Here is a 22,863-nt window from a genome sequence, read left to right as displayed (position 1 = left end):
CCTATTTATAATTTGAACCGAATAATTAGGTCGCAAGCTATCCTCGAAGTTGTAACCAATTAAACAGCGACGACCTTGGATCTTCTGGCTGATCAATCCACTCAGATGAGGAATGCTATCTTTCAACGTAGAATGGTCTTAGACTATTTACTAGCAGAAGAAGGGGGAGTGTGTGGAAAACTGAACGATTCTAATTGTTGTTTACAAATTGATGATAATGGAAAAGTGGTTAAGCAGATAACAAAAGAAATTAAAAAGCTAGCCCACGTCCCAGTACAAACTTGGAAGGGTATGGATTGGGATTTCTTTTCATGGTTGCCCGGTGGACCATGGGTTAAAAGGATGCTATTTTTATTTTTATGTGGTGTAATGACATTATTGTTTATACCTTGTATGATACCTTGCTTTACGTTGTTGATACGGCGGATAATAAATAGCACCCAGTTTGTGATGACTTTGGGAGAGAAAAGGTGATGTGTCGATAATGATGCTTAAGAAATGGACACCCCGAGAACTGACTGATGAAATCCAACTGCTACTAACAAAAGTTGAAGAAGAGACACGAATTGATGATATTAAAAAAAAAAAAAGGGAGGAATTGTAAGGAATAGTCCAGCAATTCGTGCCACTAAGGGGTGTGAAGGGTTAACATCGAGGCCTGGGTTTAGGCGAGAAGAGAACAAAGGGATTTCTTCAGAGAAAAACTGCTGACTTTGCACAGACGTGCAGTAACTTCTGACAGCCGGCCAAGAGACCACTAGATAAGGAGGAAGAATATGAGCCTCCCTGTCCGAGCGGCCCCCGAGAAACTAACAGAGACTGATAAGCAGGCGCACCTGGGAGGACTTCGGATTCGGGAAACCAATTATAATAACCCTGCCTCTTCTAGAAGTAGTAATGAATATGTATTAGCCTAGGAGCATAAAAACCAGCCGCCTTACGTAACAGGTGTGCGTCCCGGTGGAGCAGAGACTCCCGGCGCACCCAGCGCTGTTTGCTTGCCTCTATTCATTTAATAAATTGTAAACTTTGATTGTAATCCTATTTGGGACCCAGTCATTTATAACAGAGTGCTACCAGCATCTGGGAGAATTTGCCTTGTGCACGAGGACCTTGAATGCTACCGAGGACTTGATGGGAAAATATTCAAGATTTGACATCCCCAGGGCAGATCTCTGGTGGTACTGCGGAGGGAAGATCTTACGGTCCATCCTGCCATCTAACTGGGGAGGCACTTGTGCACTTGTTCAATTAGCTATACCCTTCACCCTGGCATTTGAAAGAGAAACATCACAAATACCCAGAAGAAGTAAAAGAAGCTTAGGAGTATCATTTGATGATAGAGCGTACGTAGATTCTATTGGGGTGCCTAGAGGAGTTCCTGATGTAAAGCCAGGAATCAAATTGCTGCAGGGTTTGAGTCACTGTTCTGGTGGGTAACAATTAATAAAAATGTGGATTGGATTCATTATATCTATTATAATCAGCAGAGATTCATAAACTATACAAGAGATGCGATAAGGGGAATCGCTGAACAACTAGATGCCACCAGCAAAATGGCTTGGGAAAACAGAATAGCATTAGGTATGATGCTTGCGGAGAAAGGTGGTGTGTGCGTGATGCTGGGCAGCCGTTGTTGTACTTTTATCCCTAACAATGCTGCCCCGGATGGCACAGGAACTAGAGCATTGCAAGGGCTTACCACCCTTGCCAGTGAATTGGCAGAAAACTCAGGAGCAGACCCTTCCATCACAGGATGGTTGGAATCTTGGTTTGGTAAATGGAAAGGGATGGTAGTGTCCGTATTTACGTCCTTGATTGTCGTAGCAGGAGTTTTGACAGCCGTTGGTTGTTGCATTATCCCCTGTGTAAGGGGACTTGTCCAACGGTTAATTGAAACTGCACTTTCGAAACAAATGACCGTGGATCCACCACCCTGCTCAGATAAGATAATGATATTAGAGGAAATGGAAAGCAAAGAAAGTGAAGAAGAGGAAGACATCTACCAAATTACACCTTAGAGAAAAAAATTTTGCAAAAATCAACAAATTATAAAAAGAGAAAAGGGGGGAGTTGTGGGAATAGAAATGTTGTTTTTGCAGTGTTACATGGTACAGAAGGAAGGAATGGGGTATTGAGATGTGCTTACAGTGATAAGAAAGCTCAGCAGGTGACCTCCTAAAATGCAGACACCCAGCCTCCTTAGAGCGATCAGGTGGAAATCGCTGTGTTAAGTCAAGGCAGACAAGGGGAGAAAACATTGCCATCCCAAAAACAGGCCGGCAACTGAAGGCCAGGCATTGTCTGGGAAGCATCAGACAGATTGTGAGCCTGGATTGCCCACTCAGTGGGGAAACTGGGGAGGGTCCCGGCACCAAACAGTATGTAAACTGGGTTTGGGGACCAGGAGGCGCGCTCCTGCTCGTGGGGCGCCCGCCACTGCGATCGCGAATAAATTCCTGCTTCGCTGAGCTCCTCGCCTGAGCCCAAGTTGTTGGCTACGGAGCGTTTCTCACACCCCCAAGCCATTAAGGATCCTCCCTGGGACCCCCCCAACCCCCCCCCCAGGATATTAACCCTAACCCTAATTACACCCCTAATTAAGCCTCCCAACCCAAGCCTTTGGGTAGACCTGAGCTCCCTTTGGGAGCCTTTACTCAACCCCACACGCAACAGGACTCTGCGCCTTCTTTCTGAACAACCCCGACCCTAACCCTAATTACGCTCCTAATTAAGCCTCCCAACCCAAGCCTTTGGGTAGACCTGACCTCCCTTTGGGAGCCTTTACACAGCCCCACACACAACGGGACTCTGCGCCTTCTCTCTCCTAACAACCCCGACCCTAACCCTAATTACGCCCCTAATGAAGCCTCCCAGCAGCAGCCTTTGGGTAGACCTGCTGTCCCTTTCTCCTCCCCCCCCCGAACCACATCTCCCAGCACCCCCCGGCGGGCCGTTCCCTCCCAGCTCCCCCCGTTTCCACCCCGTTTCGTCGCCCTGACGCCATCTCCCCGCGCCATGAAGCCTCCCCCCCGGCCCCGCCTGGTCCCGGCCCGCTTCGCCGAGGCCCCGGCGGGGAGGCCCCGGGCCGCGGCCTGGTCGCTGCGGGAGAAGCGATCGCTGCTGGCGGCGCTGCGGGCCCAGGCCGCCCTCGGCCTCCCGGAGCTCCAGGCCCGGCCGCTGCGGGAGAGCCTCCCCCGGCGGAGCGAGGCCGAGGTGGGCCCGGGGGGGGGCTTAATGGCCCGGGGGGGGGGTCCTTAATATCCCGGGGGGGCTTACAGTCCATGGGGGGGGCTTAAAGGCCCGGGGGGTCCTTAAAGGCCCGGGGGGGGGGGGCTTAAAATCCATGGGGGGGGCCTTAATATCCCAGGGGTTCCTTAATATCCCGGGGGGGGGAGGGGGGCTTAATGCCCGGGGGGGGTCCTTAATATGCTTGGGGGGGTCTCAGGGAGGGTCCTTAATGGCTTTGGGGGGGGGGGGTCCTTAATATGCCCGGAGGGGGTCCTTAATTTATTGGGGGGGGGGTGGTGTTGGGAGGGGTCCCGGGGAGGGTCCTTAATGGCTTGGGGGGGGGGTCCCTTAATATGCCCGTGGGGGGGGGGTGGTCCTTAATAACACGGGGGGGTCCTTGGGGGGGGGTTGGAAGGGGTCCTGGGTCCCCAATTCCTCGGGGAGGGGGCTTGGGGGGGGTCCCCGGGGGGGGTCCTGGGTCCCTGCGTACCCCAAGGTACATGGTGGGGGCAATGGGGGGGTACAATGGGATGGGGGGGGGTCTGGGGGTGCACCGGGGGGAAATGGGGGGGTACATGGGGATGGGGGGGGTGCACGGGGGGGGGCTGGGGGTACACGGGGGGGGGCAACGGGGGGTTTTGGGGTGGCAATGGGGGGGGGGGCATATCAGTGGGTCCTACGGGGTCGGGTGGGTGGCAGCTCCCGGGGGCTGGAACTACGGGATATTTTTGGGGGGGGGGCTATGGGGTATTTGAGGGGGGGTCCCTAATTCCTGTGCCCCCCCCCCCGGCAAAGATCCTCGGCCTGGTGTCGCGGCTGCGGGGCCGGGCGGCGCGCGAGGCCGTGGGCACCCAGCACCGCGCCTGCCTGGAGGAGCAGCGGCGCCGCCGCGCCCAGCGCCCGGCCCCCATCGAGGTGAGGACCCCCCGCCCCAGGGGGGGGGGACACGATTTTTTGGGTGGGGGGGGGACACGGGGGGGTCATATTTGTGGGTTTTCGCCTCCCCCCCGTCCAGGTGTGGCTGGAGCTGGCACAGATGCTGGCGGAGGGCGTGGAGGAGGCGGCGGCGGCGTTTTCGCAGGTGGGGGGGGTAAAAAATGGGGGGGGTAAAAGTGGGGGGGGTGGGGGTAAATGGGGGGGTGGGGGTAGATTGGGGGAGGTCGGGGGTAAATTGGGGGGGTTCAGGGGTAAGTTGGGGGGGTTCAGGGGTAAGTTGGGGGTTTCAAATTAGGGGGGGTGAGGGTAAAATGGGGGGGGTTAAATGGGGGCTGGGGTAAATTGGGGGGGGGGACCGGGGGTAAAATGGGGGGGTGGGGTAAAGTGGGGGGGTTGGGTGTAAAATGAGGGGGGGGGTTAAATGGGGGAGCCCAAATTGGGGGGGGTGGGACAAGGGGGGTGAGGGTAAAGTGGGGGGGGGGTTGGGGATAAAGTGGGGGGGGTAAAATGGGGGGGTTGGGGGTAAAGGGGGAGTAAATTGGGGGGGTTGGGGGAAAATTTGGGGGGTTGGGGTTAAAGGGGGGTTAAAATGGGGGGGGCTGGGGGTAAATTGGGGGGGGGGGACCGGGGGTAAAATGGGGGGGTGGGGGTAAAGTGGGGGGGGTTAAATTGGGGGATAAAATGGGGTTAAAAGGGAGGGTCCTTAATGGCTTGGGGAGGGGGAGTCTTAGTAATCTGGGGGGGGGGGGGGGGGGGCCTTAACATCGCCAGATGGTCTCCGAGGAAGGTAACTCCTCTGGGGTCTCCTTAAACAGGGGCTGAGCTGCTGGGGGCACGGCTGGATTTGGGGTCCCACAGGTGTGACTGTCTGGGAGACCCTCAGCCTCATTCCCCCTCCCCATAACAACCCAGTGGTGAAATTGGGTGCTGGGGATTTTTCGTTATCTCACTTTGTTGAGGTCCTGCCTCGTGTCAACACACTGGTGGTGAGTGGAAACCCCTTGAGACCCAACCCCTTCCCGGCCCTCTCCTTCCCACACCTGCTCCTCCTATTTTGGGTGTGGGTCAATGGTATTTTTGTAGGGTTTGCAGCTGGGGGCAGGTAGGGAGGTGGAGACCAAACGTGTTTTCCCAGTGGCTGCTGTGGAGGAGCATCAGCGACGGGTTTTACCCTTCACCCTTAGCCTTTTCCACCCCCCTTCCCCATTTCCTATTTTCATAAATTACCAAGTTGCAGCAAAAAAAAATAAAATTGCTTGAAAGCACATTAAGGACATTTCTGCCGGCATGGCAAAGCTGCCCAGGGTGTGGAAAGGGTTTTTGCAGTCTCCTTTCTTTCATCACTTCCCGCAGCGGGACGCAACCTTGTGCTGAATCCCAAGGAGATAAAATGAGCCATAGCCCAGAGACATTTCTGCTTTACGAGGTCCCCTCTGTGCTTTATTGTATTCCTTGAAATGAAAGCCAGTTTCTTTTATTTGCGTGGAGTTAGTCCCTTCTGCCTCTGCTCCTTGCACCTCACCTCCGTCCCCCCTGCCTGTCTCCCTCTCTATCCCCCAGCCGCAGTCCCTGCCCCGACCCTCTGGGTGCTGCAGGGACAGAAGGAATATTTCTTTGGAGAGAGAAGGCCCCCCCCAATCACCCCCAAGCCCAACTCCCCCCATGCCCCCAGCCCCCTGTTTCCCCAAGGACCCCCCCCAGTCCCACCCAAACCCAATTCCCCCATGCCCCCCCCCCCCACCAAGGACCCCCCTAATCCCAATTCCCCTATGCCCCCCCCATTCCCCCCGAGGCCCCCCCCAATCACCCCCAAGCCCAACTCCCGTCATGTCCCCAGCCCCCCGTTTCCCCAAGGACCCCCCCCAATCCCACCCAAACCCAATTCCCCCATGCCCCCCCCCACCAAGGACCCCCCCAAACTCAACTCCCCCCATACTCCTGACCCCCCCCAAATCCCCCCCAACCCCCCCCAATGCCCCCCCCACCATCAGTGCCCTCCCCATTGCGCTCATGGTGGTGGCAGCGCCACCCCAAACCCCTGACACCCCCCCCAAACCCCCCCATACCCCATGCCCCCCCATGACCCCATGGCCCCCCGTGCCCCCCCCCCGCTCACTGTCGGCGCCCTCCCCATTGCGCTCGTGGTGGGGGCAGCGCCACCCCAAACCCATCTCCCCCCATACCCTTGCCCCCCCCCCCCAACCCCCCCCATACCCCTGTCCCCCCCAAAACCCCAAAGCCCCCCCAACCCCCCGTGCCCCCCCCTCTCACCGTCGGTGCCCTCCCCGTTGCGCTCGTGGTGGGGGCAGCGCCGCACCACCTCGGCCACGTGCTCCGACTTCTTGTAGAGGGCCACGGCGCGCAGCACGGCCCCCGGGGGGGGGCGCGGCCCCCACCCACACCTGCACCGGGCAGGGCTTGGCCAGCCGGCAGTACAGCTTGTTCAGCACCGGCGAGTACTGGGGGGGGGGCACGGGGTCACCCCCAGGGAGCCCTCCGAGGCGTGCCCCCCCCCCCCCGAGAACCTGTTAGGACCCCCCCCTTAAATAACTGAGACCCCCCCCCCAAATAACCAAGAACCCCCCCCGGCGTATAAGAGCCCCCTGACATATAGGGACCCTGCCAATTAATGAGCCCCCCCCCCAAATAATGGAGAACCCCCCCCAAAGTGTATAAGAACCCCCTGACACATAGGGACCCTGCCAATTAATGACCCCCCCCCCAAAAAATATGGGAACCCAGAGCTAGGATCCCCCCCAAAATAATGGAGACCCCCCCAAATAACCGAGAACCGCCCCCCCCCAGGTGTATAAGAACCCCCTGGCATATAGGGGCCCTGCCAATTAATGACCCCCCTGCTGATCGGGACCCCTTTTTGGGGTTTCCTGGGTGACCCCACAACCCCATAGCCCCCCCCCCGAAATATTGTGTCCCCCCCCATGCCCCCCCCCAAAACAACTCCATCCCCCCCAGCCCCCCAATCCCATACCCCTCCCTCCCCATTTCACCCCTCCCGCTGACCAGGACCCCCTCTATGGGGTTTCCTGGGTGACCCCCCAACCCCGTATAACCACCCCCAGCCCCCCCCAAAAATATTGTCCCCCCCCGTGCCCCCCCCAAACAACTCCAGCCCCCCCCACCCCCCAATCCCATACCCCTCCCTCTCCATTTCACCCCTCCCGCTGACCGGGACCCCCTTTATGGGGTCTCCTGGGTGATCCCCCAAACCCGTATAACCCCCCCCCCCCAATATTGTCCCCCCCCCCGCGCCCCCCCCGGCCCACGTACGGTGCAGGTGATGGACTTGGCGGTGCCGGCCTCCAGGAAGCCCAGCTGGAAGTCGTAGTGGCCCCCGTAGTCCTCGGTGGACGGCACCATGGGGGACGGGGACGCCCGGGGGGGCTCGGGGGGAGCCGCCGGGGGGGGCTCGGCACCGGGGGGGAGCCCGGGGGGGGGGGCTCGCTCGGCTCCAGGGGGCACAGGTCCTGCTGGGGGGGGGGGGGGGGGGGGCCTTGGGGGCAGCCGAATGGCAGGGGCCCTTGTGGACCCTTTTTGGGGTCGTTCGGGTCCCTTTTGGGGTCGTTCAGGACCCTTCTGGGTGCCAGGGTCCCTTTTTGGGGACACCGAAACCCCTTTTTGGGGTCATCCAGGACCCTTCTGGGGACACCCAGGTCCCTTTTTGGGACAGCTGGGTGCCAGGGTCCCTTTATGGGGACACTGAAACCCCTTTTTGGGGTCATTCACGACCTTTTGGGTGCCAGGGTCCCTTTTTGGGGACATCCAGGTCCTTTCTGGGGACGCTCAGGTCCCTTTTGGGGTCAACCAGATCCCTTTTGGAGACACCCAGGACCCTTTTCGGTACAGCTGGGTGTCAGGGTCCCTTTTTGGGGACACCCAGGTCCCTTTTGGGGTTATCCAAGTCCCTTTTGGGGACATCCAGGTCCCTTTTTGGGGTCATTCAGGACCCTTTTGTGTGCCAGGGTCCCTTTTTGGGGACAGCTGGGTGCCAGGGTCCCTTTCTGGGGACATCCAAGCCCCTTTTGGGGTCATCCAGGTCCCTTTTGGGGACAGCTGGCTACCAGGGTCCCCTCTGGGGACACCGAGGTCCCTTTTGGGGACACCGAGGTCCCCTGTGGGGGTCATCCAGGTCCCTTTTGGGGACAGCTGGGGGCCAGGATCCCATTTTGGGGACACCCACGTCCCTTTTGGGGTCATCCAGGACCCTTTTGGGTGCCAGGGTCCCTTTCTGGGGACACCCAGGTCCCTTTTGGGGACAGCTGGGGGCCACGGCCCCTTTTGGGAAGCACCCACAGACCCGGCTGCTTTTTGGGGATCCCTCGAAATCCAGAACCCTGTTGGGGTCACCCAGGTGCTGGGGTCCTTTGGGGACCCACGGGGTCCTTTGGGGACACCAGGACCCCCCCTTGGGGACACCGGAACCTCCCCCCCCCCCCCCCCCCCTTACCACAGCCAGCGGATCGTCGGGGGGGGACAGCGAGTGCATGTTATCGGGGAGCCTGGAAGGGGGGGCAATAAGGTCATCGGGTGGCGCCCCCCCGTGTCCCTGTCCCCCCCCCATGTCCCTGTCCCCCCCCCCCCCCCCGCACTCACATGTTCCAGAGGTCGAGGAAGACTTCGGTCAGGGGGGGCTCCAGCAGCGGCTCCAGCTCCTCCACCATGGGGCCGGTCCCCGGGGGGGGCACCCAGGCTCTGGGGTCCCCTAAGGGGGGGGGGGGGGACGGGGACACAGGGGAGACAGTGCTGTCACTGGGGGGGGGCCAGCCGGGGGTCCCCTGTAATGGGGGGGGGGCACCCAGATCGCCTTGGGGGGGGCCGCCTGGGTCTTTGGGGGGAAATGGGGGCGGGGGGGGGAGCCTCAAGCCCCCCCCTTCCCAGTTATGGCTGCACAAATGGGGGGGGGCCTGCCAGTATGGGGCCCCCCCAACCCTGCAGGGATGGGAGCAGCTGGACAGGGACCTCCCCCAAACAGGGACCCCAAAAGGACCCCCCCATAAAGGGACCCCATGGGGACCCCTCCCCTTATGGGGACCCCAAAGAGACTCCCCCATACAGGGACCCTAAAGAGACCCCAAAGAGACCCCCCCCCCATATAGGAGACCCCAAAGAGACGCCCCCATACAGGGGCCCCAAAAGGGCCCCTCCCCATACAGGGACCCCAAAGAGACCCCCCCATAGAGGGACCCCAAAGAGACCCCCCTCCATACAGGGACCCCAAAGAGACCCCCCCCTTACAGGGACCCCAAAGAAACTCCCCCCCCAAGCAGGGACCCCAAAAGGACCCCCCCCCAATACAGGGACCCCAAAGAGACCCCCCCATACAAGGACCCCAAAGTGACTCCCCTTACAGGGACCACAAAGTGACCCCCCCACATGGTGACCCCAAAGACACCCCCCCATACAGACCCCCCCCACCTGTGAGGACCCCAAAGGGTCCCTGCTGCCCCCCCCAAAACACCCCCCCATGCGCCCCCCCCAACCACCACAGGGACCCCTGCACCCCCCCGCCCAAGCCCAGGGACCCCCAAAGAACTTTCAGGGGGGGCTGTGGGGGGGTCCCCCCAACCCCCCAGCCCCTCAGAGCCCCCCCCGCCCCCCCCTCCCCAAAGACCCCCTCCCACTCCCGCCCCCCCCCCCCAAAACACAGGCCGGGGGGGGGGGGGCTCAGTACCGGGCCCCTGCAGCGCCCCCCGCGCCCGGGACCCCCCCAGCGGGGGTGCCCCGAGGTTCCCCGAGCCCCCCCCGTGCCCACACCCCCCCGTGAACCCCCAGGCCCCCCCCGAGCCCCCCCCCGGGGCCCCCCCGGCCCCCGCCACCTCCGTTCGCGGCTCCGCCGCCTCCGCTGCACGCGCTGGGGAATCCCCCGGCCCAGCAGGCACCGCGCGCTGAAGCCGCGCCGCCATCTTGGGTGAGGGCAAAGGGCCGGGCAGGGCTGGGAGATACCAAGTGGGTTTGGGGGGGGGGGGTGTCCCTTGTTAATTAATAGTCGTTAATAACGGCTCAGAAAGAACACACCCGCCCCCCCCCCTCCCGTGGCCGGATTTGCCTCGTCGGCCCTACCCCTGTTGGGGGATACTGGGAGCACTGGGGGGTACTGGGCGCGCTGCGGGGACAAGGAGCACTGGGGGGACTGGCGGGTACTGGAAGTGCTGGGGGCGCTGGGGTCCCCCTCACCCGGCCGTGCAGTGTCCCAGTGCCACCAGTAAGGGGGTTCAGGGACTGCTGGAGGGAACTGGGAGTCCCCCACATGCATCTGTCTGGGATCCCAGCTACACCAGTACAGAGGGTTGGGGGTACTGGGAGCACTGGGGTCCCCCTCACTCAGCTTTTTCCTGTACCAGTCACACCAGTAGGTGGGTCTGGGGGCTTCTGGGGGGCACAGGGGGCACCCTTATCCTTCAATTTGGGGGTGCCCCCCGCTGCCACCCCCTTGCCACGTCACCCCAATGCAAACCCCCAAACTTTGGATGCTCAAACCGGGAGCCTTGGACCCTTAAGATGGGGCCTGGACCCTAAAAGGAGGCTTTGGGTCCTAAAAATGAGGGTTGGGGCCCTTAAAATGCAGCTGTGGGTGTGCAACGAGAAGCCTTGAAATCCCAAACCAAAGCTCTGATCCCCAAAAAATGGGGGTGTGGACCCCACTGTGATGCTTTGGGGCCCTGAAATGAGGATTAGGGTCTGACAACGAGCCCTTCGTCCCTCAGAGGTCTCATTATACCCTACAAATAAGGCCGTCTCTGCTTGAAGGAGGGCTTGGGGCTTCCTGTGGAGATTCAGCACCAAAAAATGAGGCTCTGGGACCTAAAGAGAAGGGTTTGGGCCTAAAGAAAAGGGTTTGGGCCCTGAAGAGAGGGTTTGGGGCCCTAACGCGAAGGGTTTGGGCCCCAAAGAGATTGGTTTGCAGCCTTAAGAGAGGGCCTAGCCCCTACAGAGAAGGGTTTGGGCCCTAAAGAAAGAGGTGTGGGCCCTAAAGAGAGCAGTTTGGGGCCTAAAGAGAGGGGTTTGCGCCCTAGAGAGAAGTCTTTGGGCCCTAAAGAGAAGGGTTTGGTCCGTAAAGAAAGGGGTCTGGGCCCTAAAGAGAGGGGTTTGGGCCCTAAAGAGAGGGGTTTGGGCCCTAAAGAGAAGGGTTTGGTCCATAAAGAAAGGGGTCTGGGCCCTAAAGAGAGGGGTTTGGGCCCCAAAGAGAAGTGTTTGGGCCCTAAAGTGAGGGGTTTGGGCCCTAAAGAGAGGGGTTTGTGGCCTAGAGAGAAGGGTTTGGACCTAAAGAAAAGGGTTTGGCCTGAAAGAGAAGGGTTTCAGGCCCAAAAGAGAAGGGTTTGGACCTAACGAAAAGGGTTTGGACCTAACGAAAAGGGTTTGGACCTAACAAAAAGGGTTTGGGCCCTAAAGAGAAGGGTTTGGGCCCTAAAGAGAAGGGTTTGGACCTAAAGAAAAGGGTTTGGGCCCTAAAGAGAGCGGTTTGGGCCCTAAAAAGAGGGGTTTGGGCCTAAAGAGAAGAGTTTGTGCCCTAAAGAGAAGGGTTTTGGACCTGAAGGGTTTGGGCCCTAAAGAGAGGGGTTTGGTCCGTAAAGAGAAGGGTTTGGGCCCTAAACAAGAAGTGTGGGCCCTGAAGAGAGCAGTTTGGGCCCTAAAGAGAAGGGTTTGCGCCCTAGAGAGAAGTGTTTGGGCCCTAAAGAGAAGGGTTTGGTCCATAAAGAAAGGGGTCAGGGCCCTAAAGAGAGGGGTCAGGGCCCCAAAGAGAAGTGTTTGGGCCCTAAAGAGAAGGGTTTGGGCCCTAACGTGAGGGGTTTGGGCCCTAACGAGAAGGGTTTCGGCCCTGAAGGGTTTGGGCCCTAATGAAAGGGGTTTGGGCCCTAAATAGAGCAGTTTGTGGCCTAAAGAGAGCATTTTGGGGCCTAAAGAGAATGCTTTGGTCCCTAAAGAGTAGGGTTTGGTTCCTAAAGAGAGGGGTTTGGGGCCTAAAGACAAGGGTTTGGACCTAATGAAACGGGTTTGGGCCCTAAAGAGAAGGGTTTGGGCCTAAAGAAAAGGGTTTGGGCCCTAAAGAGAGCAGTTTGGGCCCTAAAGAGAGAACGGTTTCGGTCCAAAAGAGAGGGGTTTGGGCCCTAAAGAGAAGGGTTTCGGTCCTAAAGAGAGGGGTTTGGGCCCTAAAGAGAAGGGTTTGGGCCCTAAAGTGAGGGGTTTGGGCCCTAAAGTGAAGGGCTTTGGGCCCTAAAGAGAGCAGTTTGGGCCTTAAAGAGAGCGGTTTGGGCCCTAAAGAGAGGGGTTTGGGCCCTAAAGAGATGGGTTTGGACCTAAAGAGAAGGGTTTGGACCTAAAGAAAAGGGTTTGGGACCTAAAGAAAAGGGTTTGGGCCCTAAAGAGAGCGGTTTGCTCCCTAAAGAGAGTGGTTTGGGCCCTAAAAAGAGGGATTTGGGCCCTGAAGGGTTTGGGCCCTAAAGAGAGAGTTTGGGGCCCAAAAGCGAAGGGTTTGGGCCCCAAAGAGATTGGTTTGCAGCCTTAAGAGAGGGGCTAGCCCCTAAAGAGAAGGGTTTGGGCCCTAAAGAAGGGGATCTGGGTCCTAAAGAGTGGGGTTTGGTCCCTAAAGAGAAGGGTTTGGGCCCTAAAAAAAGAGGTGCGGGCCCTAAAAAAAGAGGTGCGGGCCCTAAAGAAAGAGGTGTGGGCCCTAAAGAGAGCAGTTTGTGACCTAAAGAGAGAGTTTTGGTTCCTAAAGAGTGGGGTTTGGGCCCTAAAGAGTGGGGTTTGGGCCCTAAAGAGTGGGGTTTGGGCCCTAAAGAGTGGGGTTTGGGCCCTAAAGAGAGTGGTTTGCAGCCTTAAGAGAGGGGCTAGCCCCTAAAGAGAAGGGTTTGGGCCCTAAAGAAGGGGATCTGGGTCCTAAAGAGTGGGGTTTGGTCCCTAAAGAGAAGGGTTTGGGCCCTAAAGAAGGGGGTTTGGGCCCTAAAGAAAGAGGTGTGGGCCCTAAAGATAGCAGTTTGGGTCCTAAAGAGAGGGGTTTGGGCCCTAAAGAAGGGGATCTGGGTCCTAAAGAGTGGGGTTTGGGCCCTAAAGAGAAGGGTTTGGGTCCTCAAGGGAGGAGTTTGGGCCCTAAAGAGAGCGGTTTGGGCCCTGAAGAGAGCATTTTGGGCCCTGAAGAGAGCGGTCTGGGCCCTAAAGAGAAGGGTTTGGACCTAAAGAGAAGGGTTTCGGCCCTAAAGAGAATGGTTTCGGCCTTGAAGGGTTTCGGCCCTAAAGAAAGGGGTTTGGGCCCTAAAGAGAGCAGTTTGTGGCCTAAAGATAGTGTTTTGGGGCCTAAAGAGTGGGGTTTGGTCCGTAAAGTAAAGGGGTCTGAGCCCTAAAGTGTGGGGTTTGGTCCCTAAAGAGTGGGGTTTGGGCCCTAAAGAGAGCAGATTGCGCCCTAAAGTGAGGGGTTTGTGCCCTAAAGAGAGGGGTTTGGGCCATAAAGGGTTTGGGGCCCTAACGCGAAGGGTTTGGGCCCTAAAGACAGGGGTCTGGGCCCTAAAGAGAGGGGTTTGTGCCCCAAAGAGGAGTGTTTGGGCCCTAAAGAGAAGGGTTTGGGCCCTAATGGGTTTGGGCCCTAAAGAGAAGGGTTTGGGTCCTAAAGAGAGGAGTTTGGGCCCTAAAGAGAGCGGTTTGGGCCTTAAAGAGAGCGGTTTGGGCCCTGAAGAGAGCGGTTTGGGCCCTAAAGAGAAGGGTTTGTAGCTAAAGAAAAGGGTTTGGACCCTAAAGAGAGCGGTTTGGGCCTTAAAGAGAGCGGTTTGGGCCCTGAAGAGAGCGGTTTGGGCCCTGAAGAGAGCGGTTTGGACCCTAAAGAGAAGGGTTTGTAGCTAAAGAAAAGGGTTTGGGCCCTAAAGAGAGCGGTTTGGGCCTAAAGAGAGGGGTTTGGGCCCTAAAGAGAAGGGTTTCGGCCATAAAGAGAATGGTTTCGGCCCTGAAGGTTTTGGGCCCTAAAGAAAGGGGTTTGGGCCCTAAAGAGAGCAGTTTGTGGCCTAAAGAGAGCCTTTTGGGGCCTAAAGAGTGGGGTTTGGTCCCTAAAGAGTGGGGTTTGGGCCCTAAAGAGAGCAGTTTGCGCCCTAAAGTGAGGGGTTTGTGCCCTAAAGAGAGGGGTTTGTGCCCTAAAGGGTTTGGGGCCCTAACGCGAAAGGTTTGGGCCCCAAAGAGAGTGGTTTGCAGCCTTAAGGGAGGGGCTAGCCCCTAAAGAGTAGGGTTTGGGCCCTAAAGAAGGGGATCTGGGTCCTAAAGAATGGGGTTTGGAACTTAAAGAAAAGGGTTTGGGTCCTAAAGAAAGGGGTCTGGGTCCTAAAGAAAGAGGTGTGGGCCCTAAAGAGAGCAGTTTGGGGCCTAAAGAGAAGTGTTTGGGCCCTAAAGGGAAGGGTTTGGGCCCTAAAGAAAGGGGTCTGGGCCGTAAAGAGAGGGGTTTGGGCCCCAAAGAGAAGTGTTTGGGCCCTGAAGTGAGGGGTTTGGGTCCTTAAGTGGGGGGGTTGGGCTCTAAAGAGAGGGGTTTGGGCCCTAAAGAGGGGGTTTGGGGCCCTAAAGAGAGGGATTTGGGCCCTAAAGTGAAGGGTTTGGGTCCTAAAGAAAGGGGTTTGGGGCCTGAAGAAATGGGTTTGGGCCCTACAGAAAGGGGTTTGGGCCCTAAAGAGAGCGGTTTCGGGCCTAAAGAGGGGGTTTTGGTGCCTGAAGATAGTGGTTTGGGGCCTTAAGAGAGGGCCTAGCCCCTAAAGAGAAGGGTTTGGGCCCTATAGAGAGGGGTTTGGGACCTAAAGAGAGGGGTTTGGTTACTAAAGCGAGGGGTTTGGGCCCTCAAGAGAGGGGTTTGGACCCTAAAGAGAGGGGTTTGGTCCCTAAAGAGAGAGTTTTGGTCCCTAAAGAGAAGGGTTTTGGTCCCTAAAGAAAGGGGTTTGGGCCCTCAAAAGAAGGGTTTGGGCCCTCAAAAGAAGGGTTTGGGCCCTAAAGAAAAGGGTTTGGGCCCTCAAAAGAAGGGTTTGGACCCTAAAGAGAAGGGTTTAGGCCCTGAAGAGACGGGTTTGGGCCCTCAAGGGAAGGGTTTGGGCCCTCAAGAGAGGGTTTGGGGCCCTGAATATAGGGTTTTGTGACCTAAAGAGAATGGTTTGGGCCCTGACCAGTGATTTCTGCTGAAAGCTGCCCCTGTGTTCAGAGCGTCTGGACATGACATCCTCCATAAGAGGAAGAGCGTGCGTGGAGGTGCACATCCCTTTGTTTAACCTCCACCAGTAACTCTGCCTGCCTACAAGGAGACAGCACCTGACAAGGACACACACACCAATCGTTTTCGCTTTTACTTTTTGAGGTGACGCTTCCAAAGCTCCGGGATCTCAGACTGTGCATGGGGCCTCTGCGGCCCCAGGCGCCTTGCTCTGGATGGTTCGGGTACCATTGTCCTGGATGTACTGTCCAGGGTGGGCATCAGCAGGGAGGTGTTATAGTGGGGCCTCAGGGGCAGGCTCTCCTCGGAGCTCGATGGTGATGATATGATGATTTGGGGGACTTTCTTCACAGTCAGGGGTCTCAAAGGGTGAGACAGCTTCCTGTAGCTTGTCTTTGTGGGAATTGTTGGCAGTCCACCACCACGGAGGACTTGCTCCACTCCTCGCTCCTCTCCTGTGACCCCCTGAGGTGTCGCTGCCTGCGCTTGGCTCGTCCCTGGTGTTTCGCTTCTGGTTGTGAGTTTGCGCTTGCCTTGGCTGGCCAAAGGCTGGTTTTTGGCAGGAGGCAGCCCCGGGATCACTGGCAGCTGGCTGAAAACACATCAAAAAAATCTGCCTGAGCACACGATGGCGTTGGGGCCGCATCCTGCACCCACAAGACGTGCGCCTGCTTGCACGGCACTGGCCCCATCCCACCCCTCCGGGTGCTGCCTTCAGCACTGCGGGGCAGCCCCAGCCCGGAGTGTTTGGGGCTGGGCAAGGGGCTCCCCGCTGGGAAGAAAACAACCGCGTAGAGCTCCGGCTGTGAGCCTCCGGCCTCACCTGATCCCAGACTTCTTCCCGTTCTCCGCTGCTTTTGTTTCCTTCAGCCGTGGGATCTCGTATTTGGGGATACTCGAGCGCACAGTGAAAGGCAGGTCGAGCAATCCCGCTGAGGCTGGAAAGGACGGATGTGGTCAGAAGTGGGGTGCTGCTGCTGCTGACATCGTTCCCAGGGGGGTGCACGGGGTCTCGGATCCCCATCCTCCTGCCCTACCCACGCACAGGCACCTTGGCCACTTCCCATCCCAGGGCTCGGTTTTGGGGAAGCCACCAAGATATCAGGACAAAAGGCTGTGCCCAGCTGGCGGGCAGAAGCTTTGGGTCAAGCTGGGGCATTGGAGCACCCTCACCAGGACATGAGCCCACTGGGTCGCAGAATTTGGCTGCCCGTGCCACGGGAAGGAGCCGGCCGCGGCTTTACCTTTCTTGCCCTGGCTGAGAGGTGGCAAGACTCCATCTTTCTTTTTCTTCTCCTCCCCGGGGAGTTTTCCTGAGGCCTTGGTGGGTTTCCTGGATGATGATTTGGGCAGCAACTCCACGTCGAACCTGCACGCAAGGAGAAGACCCTGGTGTGCCCTTCAGCACCAGCAGCCCTTTCTGCTCTCCATCATCGCCTGCTCATGGGCACGTTTTCACATTCCATGGAGGCTGTTTTTGGCCAAACAGCACCGAACTGGAGCTGAGCAGCTGCATCGAGCAGCCAAGTCGGCAAACATACTCACTCGGGAAAGATGACGACGAGGCCAGAGGACGTCAGGGAGGCCACGACTGCCAGCCGGGACACCACGGTGTCCATCAGCTGCGGGACCTGCAGGGGGGAGCACGGAGGTGTGAGGACATCCCTGGTGGTGGGGATCCCAAGACCCCAGAGCGGGCAGGACCGTCACTTTGGCCTGGCCCGAGCCATTCAGACACCACCTTTGGATTGCCCGGACCAAAAGAAAGCCCTCACCTTCAAAACGGCGTTCTGAAGGTCCTCCTTCCCACACAGCATCTCGAGGAAGTCATAGTAGAACTTCATCTCCACCCCAGTGCCTTCGATGAGGAGCACCCCCACGTCCCTCAGGACGAGGGCGATGTTCTCCCCCTCCCGCAGGCACTGGGAGATGAGGGACATGGTGCCTCGGATGCAGCTCTCGGCCTTCTGCCAGGACACGCAGGCGTCCGCCGCCACCTTGGCACGTCTCAGGGGCTCCAGCTTCTTATGGGCTGGAAAATCACACGGAGGGGATGGTGTCGGTCACCCAGCGACCCTTCACGCATCTTCCCCACGCGCTGCTCATTGCAGCCATCACCCAGATTGCCCCAGCTTTGGGCTGGCTCCATGGACCCGGCTTTTGAGCACGGAGGCGATGCCCCGTGTGCCCCGGCCGTGCAGCCAGCAAGGTTTCATCCACCGCCTTACCTGGCAGGCTGCCCTTGCTATCCACGAGGTGGTGCGTGTTTATCAGGTTGGTGGCCAGGTGAAACACCGGCCACTGCAAAATCACAGCCGTGTCCCCAGCTTGGATCCGTTTCTGGATTATGTCGAAGGAGCCGAGAGTGGGAATTCGGACGCCCTGCGCGTGGAAGAGAAGGGCCGAAGGGTGAGGACCGGCCGGAGGAAGAGCTGGAGGTGGCCCCATCCCAGTCCTCTCCCTCCCCTTGCCCTTCCGAAAATGCTCTGCTGGAGCCAAGGCATAAGCAGCTTGAGGGGACCCAGGGGCTTCCAATGGCTGGGATCAGCCCTGAGAAATGACAGCACCTACCACAAGTGATACCGCGCTTGTGTGGTGCCTGTCAGTCCCTCGGTGGGGACTTTTGGGGTGAGTTTCCAACTTTCCGGGGAGGGGAAGAGTCGCTGCAGTCTGCGGCCCCGGGCTGTGGGGACTCCACACTTCTCCAAGCAGAGAAGTTGGACGCGGCGCCGACCCACCTTGCATTGCAGGAGCTGCTGCAGCACGTAGCCGGCCACCGTATTCCAGACGTCTGTTTGCTCTGGAAGGCAAAGGAAAACCTGGTCACAGGGTGTCTGGTGGCCCCACACCTCCAGCAGCACCCCCAGACCCGGGGTTTGGTGCCTGGTCATGCTGGGTCTGGTGGTCCCACAGCTCCAGCACCCCCAGACCCGGGGTTCGGTGGCAGATGAAAAGCCCCAACGGAGACACCCCGGGATGGCTCCAGCACTGGGTCTCGCCCAAGGAAAGCCCCAGATGTGGTTCACGACGACACTCCCGCGGTGCTGGGGGTGCCTGTACCTTTGGCGGTGACGTTGGGCATCAGGCACCTGCGCTGCATGCTGTCCCAGAGTGCTATCCGGGTCGACTTCATGCAGGAGGATTTCCTCGCCTTGGCAGAGGTCGCGTTCATGCTCATCTCTGCACTCGTCCTCTGAACAATCCAGAGTGCAGGACAGGCGCCCACGTCCCCTTTTATACCCCAGCCAGCCAGGCCGTGTCACAGAGCCACTGTGACACGGCCACCGCTCTGCTGTGACACGGCCACCAGCGGCCGGCTGACCAGGGAGACTTGGGTCGTAAGGCACCGGCACACCCCAGTCCATACCAGGTGTTTTGTGATTGTGGTTCAAGATGTTTCAAGGCCCCTGGATCTTTCTCAGATAAACTCTGACGACTTAAAGACGCGTCCTGTTAATACAAAAGGGTGCGATGGTGGGTGGAGAAGTGCGCTTTGGGTGGCTTTGTCCTTCTGTGGATCTCCACGTGCATTGTTTAAGCTGGTCAAGGAGTAATTATCATAGCTACGGGCACAATAACACTGCCATACCTCTCTGTTTTGGGCCACCTCACTTGACGTGGGGTTGCTGTGTGATGGGTAGGACTGGTTTTGGGATGAGCACGAATACCGCAGCCAGCTCAGTGGTCTGGTGCCGTGCATACGGAGCTACTTCTATCACAGTGAAACCGCTGAGGTCTGGGGGGCTTGAACTCACCAGATGTCTGCTAGGAAATACCTAGCCTTCAGTAGGGCTTTTGACCCCATTTCCCACAGCATTCTCCTGGAGAAAATGGCTGCTCGAGGCCTGGACGGGTGTACGCTTCGTTGGGTTAAAAACTGGGCCCAAAGAGTCGCGGTGAATGGGGTTAAATCCAGCTGGAGGCCGGTCACTGGAGCCAAAAGGCTCCCCTGTTTCTGCAGGCCCCCCGCATGGCGGCTGGGCGGCGCCCTCAGCACCAGTGCCCCTGCTCACGGCCCTGCGGCTCGCTGGGAGATGGAGTCCCCCGGCATGGCCGCCGGGACACGGCCTGAGGAGGGGAAATGGAGGAAGAACCAGCACCTGGAACTCCTCCAGGCTGGAGGGGAAACCCTGGCCCAGCTCAGCTCGGCTCTGCCTTGCTCGCCTGCCTTCCCTTCTCCCTTAGGGTGGAAGCTCAGGCGGTCTCTGCTCCCCGTCTGCCGCTGCCAACAAGGGGGGTTCCTTCCCGGAGAGGCCATGAAAAAGATCCCGCAGAGCAAAAATGTCCCAGGGGAATGTCCCTGACATGGCCCCGCTTCCAGCACGGCTTGGGCCGATTGCAGAGCCACAGCCCAGATGGAAAGCTTCATGCTGATACCGGTGAGACCGCATTGTGAACAAATGAGAACTCAGCCATCTTTCACAAAACATTCCTCATGTTTTCCTCCATCTCGCTCCTTGTGGTCCAAAGACTGATGGATCTCTGGAAAACAAGAGAAACGCCTCTGAGTCAGCACTGCCACTTTTTGGAGCTCTTTGCCCCCACGCAGACCCCGGGCATGGCTTCAGGCCACAACAGCGAGGGCAGGGCCGCCATTTCCCTCCCTCTCTTTACCCCTTCACCAGACCCCGGCCAGCAGCAGGGTTTTGCTCCTAAGCTCTGCCAGGCCCACCCAAAAAGCCCTTCTCTTCCCAACACGCCTCCAAAGCAGCACCCAGCTGCAGACAAACCCTCTCCCCTCTGGCCGTGAGCAGCCTCCTGCTTTGTTAGGCCTTCCCCGCGCTGACAGGAGACGTGGCCTGGTGTGTCTGCGTGTCAGCAGAAGGGAGGACAGCACTGCAAAAGGAGGGACTTGTGTCTAACGGCTGCAGGGAACGCAGCCATTCCATCGACCAGCACCGAGGGGGCTCCCAACAGCCCCCACTGCCCCCAAAACTCTGCCTTCCTACAAGGAGACAGCACCCAGCAGTGACTCAAATGTGAACCTACAGCTTCTCCCTGCCACCGCCTCAAAGGAGGTTGGAGCAGGGTAGGGATCGGTCTCTTCTCCCACACAACAAGCAACAGGCCAAGGAAATGGCCTCAAGTTGCACCAGGGGAGGTTAAGGTTGGATATTAGGAAACATTTCTTCACTGAAAGCCTTGTAGGGCATTGGAACAGGGGCCCGGGGATGTTGCTGAGTCGCCATCACTGGAGGTATTCAAAAGATGTGGGGATCTGCTGCTTACAGACATCGTTTAGTGGCAGACTTGGCAGTGCTAGGTTCACGGTTGGACTTGATCAACTCCGATCAACACTTGATCAACAGTCAGAGGTCTTTTCCAACCTAAATGCTCCTATGGTTCTTCGAATCCCATACCTGTCCGGCCACCTCCAGAGGAACGATCTCTCCTCAGGGCACTGCAAGCCCTGATCAGTGTGGCCAGGGCCTCTCCGTCCTGGTGATCCCTGGTCTGCCCTTTGGTGGATGGGGCTGCAGTGACACGGGCGCTTCGCACAGCGGTGGCAGCGGCTGGGGGCTCTTTGTGCTGTGTGCTGACAGCACCTTCTTCTGAGGTTCTTTCATCAGCGACCAGAAAGACTCGGGCCTCGATTTTAGCAGCTGCGCTGCCTCGCCTCTCGGTGGCTGTAGTTTAAAGACGTTGTAGGTGGGTGCCTCGGGGAGGCTGGCCTCCGAGCTCGCTGGCGATAGTACGGTTATGACAGGGACTGTCAGCGTGGTGGCCTCTCGTGGGTGGGAACGCCTTCCTGCAGCTGTCTTCAGCATTTTCGCTTCACAGAGAAATTTCTCTGCTCCTTCCCCTCCGAACCTCCAGCCTTTGGCTGCCTTTGCTCGGCCCAGGTCTCCTGCTTGGCCTCCGCCTGCAGATTTGCCCTGTGGTGGGCCTCTGCCCTTCTGAGGAAGCTGCTGGGGGGGGGAATCCTACAGGCACACCACAAGTTTTGGGGGAAATTCCCCCAAAACCCACCGCTTGTGACCCCATTTTGGGGCCCCCTCCTCAAAGAAAACACTAAGTTTGGGGAAATTTCCCCAAAAAGCCCCAAATTTGGGGGAAACGGCCCCAAAAAGCTGCTGCTTGTGACACAAAGGGGGGGGGGGCACGGGGACACCCCCTTAAAAAAAAACCAAAACGTTTTGGGGGGAAATCGCCCAAAACCTGCACTTTGTTACCCACGTTTGAGACGCCCCCCACACTGAAACCCCCCAAATTTGGGGAAATCTCCCCAAAAGTCCCAAAATCGGGGGAAATTCCCCCAAAACCACTGCTTGTGGCCCCTTTTCGGGGACCCCCCCCCCAGCAAAACCCCCAAATTTGGGGAATTTCCCCCAAAACCGCTGCTTGAGACCCCGTTTTGGGGCCCCCTCCTCAAAGAAAACACTAAGTTTGGGGAAATTTCCTCAAAAATCCCCAAATTTGGGGAATTTCCCCGAAAAACGCTGCTTGTGGTGTGCCTGTAGGATTCCCCCCCCCCAGACCCCAAATTTTGGGTGAAAATCCCCCAAATCCCTCCCCGTGACGTCACTTTTGGGGACCCCCCCCGAGACCCCCAAATTTGGGGGGGAATCCCCCAAAGCTGCTATTTGTGCCCCCCCCCCCCATTTTGGGGTGAAATCCCCCCGAAGCTGCTGCTGGGACCCCGCAAAACCCCAAATTTGGGGAAAACTCCCCCAAACCCATTTGTGACCCCAGTTACCCCCCCCCCAAAAAAAACAAAACCTTATTTTGGGGAGAAATCCCCCAAAACCCGCAGTTTTGCCCCCCCCCCTTAAAATTTGGGGGAAAATCCCCTAAAAAAAAATACATTTCTTACCCCTGCGCCCCCCCGACCCCAAATTTTGGGGGAAATCCCCTAAATCCCGCTGTTTGGGACCCCCCCCCACCCTAAACGATTTGGGGGGGGGCATTTTAGGGCCCCCCCCTTACCTAAAACACCCTGGGGGGGGCATTTTGGGGCCCCCCCCTCACCCTAAATCATCGTGGGACGATATTAGGGACCCCCCCCCACCCTAAATGATTTGGGGGGGGCATTTTGGGGCCCCCCCCCACCCAAGTGCCTCGTTCTCCCGGGGGGGCCCCCCCACTTCTGCCCCCCCCCCGCCTGTACATAAACGCCGCTCCCTCCCGGACCCCACCGTGGGTTTTTTTGGGGTGGGGGGGCCCCGAAAACAGCCCCCACCCCCCAAAAAATTTGGGGGGGGGGCACAGACGAGGCGGGGGGGGGGAATTTGGGGGGGGGGGCACCCAAAAGGGGGGTGGGGAATTTGGGGGGGGGCACCCAAAAGGGGGGGGGGGAGTCCTCAAATGAGCCCCCCTAAAAAAGAATTTAGGGAAATCCCCCCCCCCAAAAAAAAGCCCCAAAATCCGGGGAAACGGCCCCAAAATCCGGGGAAACGGCCCCAAAAGCTGCTGCTTGTGACCCGCTTAGGGACACCGCCCCCCCCCCCCGAAAAAAAACACTAAAAGTTCAGGGAATTCCCCCCAAAAACCTCTTCCCCCCCCCCCGCCTCCAA

The 22,863-nt window shown here is 58.5% G+C and overlaps 2 protein-coding genes and 1 long non-coding RNA gene across 5 annotated transcripts; 1 reads left to right on the top strand and 2 right to left on the bottom strand.

Annotated features, from left to right (window-relative positions):
• The first annotated feature begins 2,967 nt into the window (after positions 1 to 2,967).
• On the top strand, positions 2,968 to 5,644 carry LOC310891474 (snRNA-activating protein complex subunit 2-like). 2 transcript variants are annotated; one of them, XM_083853749.1, is made up of 5 exons: positions 2,968 to 3,216; positions 4,027 to 4,146; positions 4,247 to 4,312; positions 4,983 to 5,153; positions 5,251 to 5,514. In XM_083853749.1, the coding sequence occupies exons 1-5, from the start codon at positions 3,019 to 3,021 to the stop codon at positions 5,425 to 5,427; spliced, it is 732 nt and encodes a 243-aa protein (XP_083709875.1). In that variant the 5' UTR covers positions 2,968 to 3,018; the 3' UTR covers positions 5,428 to 5,514. The 2 variants fall into 2 exon arrangements, with proteins under 2 accessions (XP_083709875.1, XP_083709876.1); XM_083853750.1 differs by lacking the exon at positions 5,251 to 5,514 and adding an exon at positions 5,521 to 5,644 and having other exon boundaries at positions 2,975 to 3,216.
• LOC310891476 lies at positions 5,579 to 9,936 on the bottom strand. The gene is made up of 6 exons (XR_014577606.1): positions 9,857 to 9,936; positions 8,779 to 8,887; positions 8,633 to 8,684; positions 7,456 to 7,655; positions 6,439 to 6,626; positions 5,579 to 5,756 (listed from the first exon to the last, which is right to left on the bottom strand). It is a non-coding gene; the product is annotated as an uncharacterized lncRNA (long non-coding RNA).
• Positions 9,937 to 15,465: 5,529 nt separating this feature from the next.
• LOC310891473 (uncharacterized protein) lies at positions 15,466 to 21,797 on the bottom strand. 2 transcript variants are annotated; one of them, XM_083853747.1, is made up of 8 exons: positions 20,710 to 21,797; positions 18,088 to 19,831; positions 17,578 to 17,731; positions 17,125 to 17,381; positions 16,895 to 16,980; positions 16,594 to 16,718; positions 16,173 to 16,287; positions 15,466 to 15,941 (listed from the first exon to the last, which is right to left on the bottom strand). In XM_083853747.1, exons 2-8 carry the CDS (start codon positions 18,712 to 18,714, stop codon positions 15,482 to 15,484), a joined length of 1,824 nt encoding a protein of 607 aa, XP_083709873.1. In that variant the 5' UTR covers positions 18,715 to 19,831; positions 20,710 to 21,797; the 3' UTR covers positions 15,466 to 15,481. The 2 variants fall into 2 exon arrangements, with proteins under 2 accessions (XP_083709873.1, XP_083709874.1); XM_083853748.1 differs by lacking the exon at positions 20,710 to 21,797 and having other exon boundaries at positions 18,088 to 18,149; positions 18,410 to 18,543.
• Between the last annotated feature and the right edge of the window lie 1,066 nt (positions 21,798 to 22,863).

The sequence above is a fragment of the Anser anser genome, assembly GCF_964211835.1.
Source record: "Anser anser genome assembly, contig: HAP1_SCAFFOLD_122, whole genome shotgun sequence".
Classification (NCBI taxonomy): domain Eukaryota; kingdom Metazoa; phylum Chordata; class Aves; order Anseriformes; family Anatidae; genus Anser; species Anser anser.
This window is presented reverse-complemented; position numbering and strand designations above follow the sequence as displayed.

Bases quoted from the DNA above. Each gene is read 5' to 3' on its own strand.
- LOC310891474 (XM_083853749.1), top strand. From the start codon at position 3,019: ATGAAGCCTCCCCCCCGGCCCCGCCTGGTCCCGGCCCGCTTCGCCGAG. The intron at 4,147-4,246 runs GTGAGGACCCCC...CCCCCCGTCCAG, and splicing joins AGCGCCCGGCCCCCATCGAG to GTGTGGCTGGAGCTGGCACA. The intron at 4,313-4,982 runs GTGGGGGGGGTA...CTCCTTAAACAG, and splicing joins CGGCGGCGGCGTTTTCGCAG to GGGCTGAGCTGCTGGGGGCA.
- LOC310891473 (XM_083853747.1), bottom strand. From the start codon at position 18,714: ATGGACTGGGGTGTGCCGGTGCCTTACGACCCAAGTCTCCCTGGTCAG. The intron at 17,732-18,087 runs GTGGGTCGGCGC...TTCCACGCGCAG, and splicing joins AGCAGCTCCTGCAATGCAAG to GGCGTCCGAATTCCCACTCT. The intron at 16,719-16,894 runs GTGAGTATGTTT...CCTTGCGTGCAG, and splicing joins CTCGTCGTCATCTTTCCCGA to GTTCGACGTGGAGTTGCTGC.